The following is a 9783-nucleotide window of genomic DNA, read 5'->3' as shown; positions in this document are numbered from 1 at the left end:
GAATCCTTTTTATCTAATTACATTAATTTTTTTATATATCAAACATGTTTCATAGTGTTTTCTCTTTAATGTCACCTCAAAAATATATTTGACAAAAAAAAATAACATAATTAGATTAAAAGAATTATATTTATTTGTTTTTGAAGTTTGAAAATCAAAATGTTTTAAAATTTTAAGCATAAACAAATGACTAAAAACATATTTAATTCAAAATTTATAAAAGTTGTAATTTTAAAACTGGTTCAAGAAAGCTTTAAAATATATTTAAGTTGAGTAGTTTTATTGCAATTATAAAAGTGGTTAAAGTAGTTTAAGACCCACAAGTCGCAAGTGGCAATAGCACATTAACATATACCTCGAGCTTTTGGACAATAGTACTTGACACCAATATTTTTTTACTCTCATTTTCACTACGTTTTTCTCTCTCTTTTCTTTTAAAAATACAAAATATCACTTTTATTAGGACCATTTTACCCCTATAAAAGATGGTCAAATAGTAGTAACCGGTGTCAAATAACTTTTTCCCTTTGTCTTATAGCAAATGAATGTTTCAGAGTTTACATCAATAAATTGATTTAAGACATCAAAATCAAAACCACATTAGCAGTTAGGAATAAACAAGTTCCAATACAAATTGATTCAACACAAAGGAGGGTAGGGAGAGAACATATTTTCATGGTCACTTTTGAAGCCTCTTGAAACTCTAAGAATTCTTCTTCACCATACCTCTTACTAACTGCTCCATCTGGTTTGTAGGTCATTTGGCACCACAGCAGGAACATAAACTTCCATCTAGTTACATGCATGCCATAGTTAATCATCATAAAATAACAAGACCAATATCATAATCACAATATATTTTCTAAAATCTACTATCCACATGATGGAACAACCTATTGATAGATCCTAACAACATAAATATTCAGAGATGAACATGAGTGCCTATACAGTGTGTGCAGTAAAATGTCTTCAGAATAATAGAAGACACAAAATGATACAACATAGGAGAAAGATGGAAAGTCTGTTCAGAGACTTGTCAATCTGCATTTCTTGCCTTCTCATTCTAGGACTGCCATTTCCATTATGAGGGTATGAAAACAAGTTTGCATCTGAGACCCCAAAAATTCTTGTCAAGACCATCTCACCAAACATACCAATCATAGGATTAAAGAAGCTAGTCATAGCAGCACCTCCAAGATACGGCAATCCATTGGTGCCATAGCTTTCATAGAGGTGAGGGAAGTACTGCTGATAATGAAATGGTCTTGGCTGTGACTGGAAATAACTTGGACGAAATTGGTGGCCAGAATGTGCTGGTGCACGAGCAGAAGAAGTTAACAAATCATTCAAGTTGTAAGGAGGTGGCCTGTGAGGTATTCCAAGACTCATCTGGAGTTTCTTGGCTTTTGATTCTGAATTTGATGTTCCACGGCCATAGAGAGGGACTACTGAGGTTTGAGAGATCTTAGATTTACAAACTGGGCATGTCTGCTGCTGGTCTGGTTCAACAGATGAGTTTTGAACATGCAGCCACTTGTATATGCATGGCCAACAGTAAAGGTGACCACAGAGTGTAACCACAGGGTCATATGCTGCTTCCAAACAAATATTGCAATCAAAGCAATCATTTTCACAAGTAGAGACTGTTGGCTCAGCTGAAATGGATTTTGATTTTTGCTTTAGAGAGACTTCCCCATTGGAGTCAAAGTGTTTAGATTCCATGGTATTTCTTCCAGAATATACAATCTATGAAATGATTGAAGAGCATTAGAAGTAATTATGTTAAACAGACCATGTCTAGAAGTATAACTAGTCAGCTCAGAGATCCAAATGACAACTAAAACATAGTGCCTATTGAAAATTTACCCCAATGAGCATGCCAATATTTGCTTTTAACTATGAATTATGAAATTGAAGTAATAGCTAAGGATCACAAACCATACCAATTCACACAGAAGAACCACAGGTTCCCCCGAAGTCAAATAACATTGCTTAAAAACTATTCATTTTATGATTGAAAACTATGCTAAAGTTCCATATATCCTCATACGTTACAAATTAAATAAAACAACATTTCATCATATGTGGTCATAGATCCTTTGTCAACAACTTGAAAGAGACAGTCATTCATTTTGGAGTGAACAATAATATCTTGATCAAAGAAATGCCATTTATAAAAAAATTAGTGGATAACCAGAAAGAGATATATAAGCTTGTACAAGCCTTAATTTTCATAGAACAATCCCAATAAACTGTTTTCCCTCGAGAAAACGAAAAACAAAATTATTTATGAAAAACCTCTACACAAATTAGGTTTATTCCACGATTATTCATTATCAATTCCCAGTTTCCCATCCCATTATACTAAAAGAATGCAGATTCAATCCTCAATTTCAAAGCACATTGAAAGGAACCTTAAAACACTACCCCAGATGAAAATCCAAAGCAAGGGCAGAAAAAGGCAATACCCATCCTTACAAAAATCCAATTTTGAGCCCAAAAATCCCCAAGAAAAACTGAAATTCTCGTTACCACATAGGATAAAAAGGGCAAAAAAAAAAAACAAAGGATAGGAAAAAAATGTACCTTTACAACACAAGAAAAAGTGTCAATGGAGAACGCAATGCATAAAAGAATCAAGAGGAGAAAAATAAGTTAGCAGGGAAAGAAAGTGAAAATGAAAGAAAAGCGTTACAGGGAGCAAGAGAGAATTGGAATGTGACAGAAGCAATGGAGGAGAGTTAAATGTGGAAGAAGATTGTGTTGCGGGGAAGAATGTATGGGAACGTGGTGGTGCCACCTTATTTAATATTTTTTTTTTTTACTAACTATCAATTCATAAAAGTAAAACGATTTTGTTTGCTTTTGTTATTTATTTTTTTATCATTTCTTGTTTCTGTTATTTTCTTTTCAGCTATATGTTTTTTTAACCAAAAAAAATATTATCTTCTTAACTATCACGCCAATAAAATGTGCAAAAATAGGATATGTTGCAAAACACTTTTACAACTACTTTACGTGTCTGGTAGAGAGAATTACAAAATGAACTAATGATAAATTTATTTTAAAAGATAATGATATTTTTATAATATTTTTTTAAAAATATTTTAATATGTTTATGTGTCATTTTTTATTGATTCATGTGTCATTAAAAAAACATGTTGTTAAAGATTTAAAATTATGCACCAATCAAATTATTATAGTTAAATATGTTTCTGTAATAAAGTCTATCAGTGAGAACGAAGTCTAAATGGATTAATCCTTTTGGAGAAGTGAGACTAAGGAGGTACGTTTTACAGTAAGAAGAAGATTCTAACGCCCTTAGGTATCATTTGTTGATGAGTACATTTTATATTATTTTATAAAGTATAAAATAAAAATGTTATATACTTTAAAATAGGGATGAAGTATACTTTTAGTTAATAGTTTATAAATGAAACACATATTTAACTATTAAAATTGTATCATCCTATGAATATAAATTATTCACTAGTGCAAAAACGCTGTTTAACGTTATCCAGGAGACGTTGGTTTGTGGGTAACTCGACGTATATGAGTGGACGGTGGCATTATCGTAAATAGCTTGGTAAACTAGATGTCGGTTTTGAGGTAAGGCGACGTCTATGATAATCACTAGTGAAAAAACGCTGTTTAACGTCACCCCTTAAACGTCCGTTTCGTAAAAATCCGACGTCTACTACTGCACGGTGGCATTATTGTAAATAAATTGGAAAACTAGACGTCAGTTTTGATGTCAGGCAACGTCTATGACATCATAGACGTCGCACCTGCCACAAACTGACATCCAATTGCCTGAGGTATGTGATAAGACAGTCCATTGACGTCGGTGTTTCAGGGAACCAACGTCTACTAGGTTGTAATTAATGCTAAACATCAAATCCCAAGAGCTTAGACGTCGGCTAGAAAGGGCACCGACATCTACGTCACTGACAGGAAATCAAACGTCAACCGGTTCAGTTTTAGACGTCGAATAGACGTCGGATCCCGTGAAAAAGCAACGTCGATTGGGCTACAATTAATGTTGTTCACCTAATACCCCAGGCAATTAGACGTCACGTAGTCAAAAACCGACGTCTAAGGCCTATCTGGAAGGCGGGAAGACAAAAATTCTTCAATGTAGACGTCAGTTCTGAGGGTCACCGACGTCTACTTTCCTGTATTTTCACCAAATTCGAGGGTTGTAGACGTCGGCTGTTAGGGGCACCGACGTGAACTTCCCTGACAAGAAACCAAAATGTCAATCTTTTCAGCTTCCTAGACGTCGGTTTCTGGAGCAACCGATGCCCCATTTCATTTTAAATAGACCGCGTATTCTTCTCAACATTCAGTTTCTGATCGCGTCTTCATCTCTTCTCCTTTTTCTCTGCTTCTCCTCTTCTTTTACTCGCTTGCGCACCTCTACTTTTTATCTCTTGCTGCATTGCATTGTCGTTTCTCATAACGTCATTGTCTTCGTCCTCTCCTTTTTCTCTCTTGCATCCCAGGTGCGTGGTTTTTTTTTATGCTTCCCGTTTAAACTTTCTTTAGTTTTTTATCGATTATCTTGTCGTTGAACTGATTAAAATTTGCTTTCTTTGTGTTGTGTTTTAGTGCAGTTTTGATCCTCTCTTTGGGTAACATAGTGCAACATTCTCCCTTTGCTGGTTTCCTCACAAGAAGAGTGGCGATCTTTTGAGGTTTCTAGTTCTTCCGACCCAAAATGGAACTTGGGTCCTTGTCTACTTCTCGACACTGTAATTTTTTTCTGTTGTGGTTGATTAATGGGAAGTAGCCATGGACCCAGATTCGGTTTTGGGTTGAAAGGACTAGAAGATTCAAAAGACGCAAGTTTTTTTTGTGAGGAAACTAGCGAGAGGAGAATGTTACACAATGCTACCGAAAGCCTGGATCAAAACTGCGCTAAAACACAAAATTGTTGTTAGACGTCGGTTAAAGCCATGTCCGACGTCTATAACAACATAGACGTCGGTTAGTGTCATATTAAACCTCTTTATATATTCATGTTGACGTTGGTTTAATCATAGGTGGACGTCTATACAGAGTAATATGACTATAGACGTCGGTTTCTGGAGCAACCGACGCCCAATTTCATTTTAAATAAACCGCAAACTCTTCGCGGAATTTAGTTTCTGATATCGTCTTCCTCTTCTCCTTTTTATCTAGCGACACCTTTTCTTTTTCTCACTTGCGGTACCTCTTCTTTTTCTCTCTTGCGGCATTCCATTGTTGTTTCTGATATCTTTATCGTCTTCCTCCTCTCCTTTTTCTCTCTTGTGGCATTGCATCCCAAGTGCGTGGTTTTTTTTTTTGCTTACCGTTTAAACTTTGTTTAGTTTAGTCTTTCATCGACTATCTTCTGGTTCAACTGATTAAAATTTGCTTTCTTTGTGTTGTGTTTTAGTGCAATTTTGTTCCTTTCTTGGGGTAACGTAGTAACACATTCTCCATTTGCTAGCTGCCTCCCAGAAAAAGCGGCATCTTAAAACGACCCTGGGTCGTTGCCTAGTTATCGTTTCACCGTGATTTTCCCCTCTTGCGGATGAAAATGGAACTAAGCAACAACCCAGGTTCGGTTTTGGGTTGAAATGCCATAAGAAATTCAAAAGATGCAAGCTTTTTTTGGGGGGAAACTAGCAAAAGGAGATCGTGCTACTAGGCTAACCAAAGATGGGAACAAAACTGCACTAAAACACAACCACTGTGTTAGACGTCGGTTAATGTATACACCGACGTCTATAGTACCTTTTAGACACCAGTCAGTGTTATTTTCGAAGTCTTTAGTGTCTCTTCGACGTCGATTATTGCTCAGACTGACGTCATTATAGAAGTCAGTTATATTCATGTTTGACGTCCCATTGACGTCACCGGAAATGACGCCGGTTCTTTTAATAGACGTTAAAAGCCCAAAATAACCGACGTTAAACAACGTTTTTGTACTAGTGATTTTGTATATTTATCTTATAACTATTTCATATAAGTAATTATTATAATTAAATATTCTATTAAATACCATTGTTTATTGTGGAAATTAAACTATAAACTAGTACTGGTCCCTTATAATTTTACGTCTATGTTTTTGTTCTTATGATAATTATTTTAAAAAGTATATATTGCTACTTTCTTCACAAATTGTACTAAAAATTACTTTCTATCAGTTAAAAGTATAAAAATTTCATATTAAAGTAAAGAAATATAATCATTACTGGTACAAAATAATTATAAACAGAGATTGCTTGTTAAGTGAAAACGAAGCTACTGCATTGCTTCATCACGCGTCTGCAGCTCTTGGGCAACAACTTCCACCATCATTTCTCCTGGCACAAATCTGGTTAAAGCTGGGGGAGGCCTTCCGTAAACAACTTCAAACGGGGTACATCTGGCCACCCCTTGGTAGCTAGTGTTATACCAGTACTCAGCCCACGACAGAATAACGTTCCAGCTCCGTGGTTGCTTTGAGCAAAAACACCGTAAGTATCCTTCTAACACCCTATTTAGTACCTTCATTTGGCCATCGGTTCCCGGATGGTAAGACGTGGTCATCTAAAGTTGAGTTCCCTGCAATTTAAACAATTCTCTCCAAAATGAACTGAGGAAGAGCGGGTACCGGTCACTAACTATAGATTTCGGCACCCCGTGCAGCTTGACTACTTCCTTCACGAGCGATCTGCTATAACTTTCGCAGTGTAGGGGTGTTTAAGGGGAATGAAGTGTCCATATTTGCTCAAACGATCCATGACAACCAGGATGGCATCGTACCCTCTTGATTTCGACAATCTCACGATGAAGTCCATGCTGATGTCCTCCCAGACAGCTTGAGGTACCGACAATGGTTGTAGCAGCCCTTGCGGTATTGTGCTACGTATTCTGTAATAGCTTTCTTCATCCCAATCCAATAGAGGGATTGTGCGATTCTTCTGTAAGTGCGGTAAACACTCGAGTGGCCTCATGTTGGAGTGGTATGGTACTCGACCAATAGCTTTGGGACCCAACTTGATTTAGCCGAGACGACTGACCTTCCTTTATAGTGTAGTCTCCCATTCTCTATAGTAAAAACTGGATGTTTGTTCGGGTCTTTAGTGATATCCGCCACTATCTTCCTCAGATCATCATCTTCTTTTGCTTCATCCACCAATGCCTGGAAATCCCTCCAATACGGTTTAACCACAGCAAGCAACTCTTTCTCCGTCCCCTGGGTTTGGGTCTCGACTTCCTCTTCCAATTCATCCTTGTCCTTACGTGAGAGAGCATCTGCCACTTTATTAGTATCCCCCTTTCTATAAACGATTTCAAAATCATATCCAAGAAGTTTGACAATCTAGTGTTGTTGGGATGGCGCGGTTACCTGCTGTTCCAGTAAAAACCTCAAACTTTTTTTATCAGAATGCACTACGAACTTCCGCCCCATCAAATGCGGCCGCCAATGTCGGACCGCCAACACCACCGCCATGAACTCCTTCTCGTAGATGGATTTCCCTAAGGTCCTTCCGATAGCGCCTTATTGTAGTAAGCTATCAGCCTTCTTCTTTGCGTTAACACAAATCCGATTCACATCCCTGACGCATCACACTCAAAATGAAAGGGCAACGAAAAATCCGGTAAAGCGAGCACAGGAGCCGTCGTCATTGCTCTCTTCAATCGACCCATTGCCTCTCAGGTAGCTTCGGTCCACTTGAAGTTTCCCTTTTTCAACATCTCCGTTAGTGGTCTCGCAACCTTGCCGTAGTCCCTTACAAACCTATGGTTGTACCCCGTGAGACCCAAAAATCCCCTCAACACTTTTAAAGTTTTGGCTCCTCCCAGGCGAGGACTGCTTCCACCTTACCCTTATCCATCTCGACACCCCTCTGGGTTATCACATGCCCCAGAAACTTTATGAAAGTTTTCCCAAACTCACTTTTCTTTCGGTTGGCTACCCACTTGTGTCCCTGTAATCGACCCAAAACTTCGTCTACGTGCTTCAAATGCTCTGCCCATGTCGCGCTATATATGAGAATATCGTCGAAGAAGACGAGGACGAACTTCCTCAAGAGCGGCCGAAACAACTCGTTCATGGCACTTTGGAATCTTGCAGGGGCGTTGGTGAGGCCAAAAGGAATCACCAGAAATTCGGAGTACCCCAAGTGTGTCCTGAACGTTGTCTTCTGGACGTCCTCTTCCGCCATTTAAATTTGATTGTACCCCGATTTGAGGTCCACCTTCGAGAAATACCTCGCGCCGCTTAACTCATCCAGGAGCTCCTCTATCACGGGGATCAAAAATTTGTTTGGAACGGTGGTCCGATTAAGAGCTCGGTAGTCAATGCAAAACTGCCAGCTCTTGTCTTTCTCACGAGGATCATTGGGCTCGAGTATGGACTTACACTCGGCCGTATGATTCCCACATGCAACATCTCTAACACCTGTTTCTCGATCTCCTCCTTCATGACGTGTGGGTATCGATATGGCCGAACATTTACTGGGTTGGTTCCTTCTTTCAGAATAATCTAGTGCTTTTCTTTTGTATTAGGTGGCAGTCGTTGGGGTTCCTGAAATACCCTTGTGTGCTAGTTTAAAATTCCCTCCATATCCCTCTTATGCTTCTTAGTTAATCCTCCTTCTGACTCTCTGCCCCCACTCAACTCTTTACCCTCCAAACTCCAAACTAGAGCACACGCTTCTACTTCTCCCAACTTCAACAGATGTTTCGGCTCGATTACCCGCCTGTCCATTTTTGGGTCCCCTGTTATGGTAAGCTTCTTCCTCCTTGCCAGAACGACATAGTGGATTTTCCCCATTTTAAAGTAATCTCACCGAGATTAGCCAACCACTCGACACCGAGAATCATGTCGACTCCTCCCAGTTCGAACATATAAAACTTCTCCTCGATCTCTACTTCGCCCATGCTGACCACCACTTTCGGACAACACCCGCTTGTCTTCTTTCGCTGGCCATCCCCCAGACTGACGTGATATGAGGGTGTGTCTTCCCGCTCTAGCTTTAGCTCCTCAATTAGCCTTTGACTAACAAAATTGTGCCTCGCGCTACTTTTCACCAGTATCAGCACCGCTCTCTCTCCCACTTTCCCTTGCAGCTTCAATGTCTTTGGTTGGGTTAGCCCCCCAGCTGAGAAGGTTGGCAGTTCCATGCATGGTGGTTTTGTCTCCACCTCTATCCCTGATGGGTGTCGCCGCCCAATCAAATTTGATGTGCAGTTTAAAGTGCAGTATAACTAGGGAATGACCCCTAGGTCGTCTCCCAAAGACCAATTTTGCGGTTCAGAATCAGGTCAGATACACACAGTGGGGGAGGGGGGGGGGGTTGAAATTGTTTGAGATGATAATTAAACTTAATTAACATGCATGGAAATTAAATACAACCGAGTAAGATAGAAAACGTTAAGGTAAAATAAAATGACAGACCCAACATTGCAACCAACAACAATCTTGCACAATTAAAATTGTTTGTATGCATCACTAAACTAAAAGAAAAATGAAACACAACTCAATATACTATGCCAAATATTTTAAAGCAAAGAAATGAGTGAGAATAGCTTTACTCCACCAATTCACGTGACATCCAAAGCCTTAAGTTGAAGAAAATTAATTCCTCTCTCCTCCCAAAGGTTGACTTAACTTGCTTTGCTACCAAAGAGTAAAAAGAAATACTTTTCTCCTTCTACAAATCACTTTGCCGAGACACCCTTTGCTAGTAATTTGAAATTGCTTCCAGCTGCAATGTGTCATTCCTTGAGGCACCGTGTATCACCAAACAATTGACAAATAAA

At 38.9% G+C, this 9783-nt stretch overlaps 1 protein-coding gene across 3 annotated transcripts; it reads right to left on the bottom strand.

Moving 5' to 3' along the window:
- Nucleotides 1-507: 507 nt before the first annotated feature.
- Nucleotides 508-2856, bottom strand: LOC106755665 (E3 ubiquitin-protein ligase RMA3). Of its 3 annotated transcripts, XM_022778725.1 has the most exons (3): nucleotides 2587-2856; nucleotides 1155-1746; nucleotides 508-792 (listed from the first exon to the last, which is right to left on the bottom strand). In XM_022778725.1, the coding sequence occupies exons 2-3, from the start codon at nucleotides 1720-1722 to the stop codon at nucleotides 758-760; spliced, it is 603 nt and encodes a 200-aa protein (XP_022634446.1). In that variant the 5' UTR covers nucleotides 1723-1746; nucleotides 2587-2856; the 3' UTR covers nucleotides 508-757. The 3 variants fall into 3 exon arrangements, with proteins under 3 accessions (XP_022634446.1, XP_022634445.1, XP_014493340.1); XM_022778724.1 differs by having other exon boundaries at nucleotides 508-1746; nucleotides 2696-2856; XM_014637854.2 differs by having other exon boundaries at nucleotides 508-1746; nucleotides 2587-2855.
- Between the last annotated feature and the right edge of the window lie 6927 nt (nucleotides 2857-9783).

This window comes from Vigna radiata, chromosome 2, assembly GCF_000741045.1.
Source record: "Vigna radiata var. radiata cultivar VC1973A chromosome 2, Vradiata_ver6, whole genome shotgun sequence".
Taxonomy (NCBI): domain Eukaryota; kingdom Viridiplantae; phylum Streptophyta; class Magnoliopsida; order Fabales; family Fabaceae; genus Vigna; species Vigna radiata.
The sequence above is the reverse complement of the archived record's forward strand: the minus strand, read 5'-3'. Positions and strand labels throughout refer to the sequence as shown.

Excerpts from the sequence above, each read along its gene's own strand:
- LOC106755665 (XM_022778724.1), bottom strand. The coding sequence starts at position 1,722 with ATGGAATCTAAACACTTTGACTCCAATGGGGAAGTCTCTCTAAAGCAA.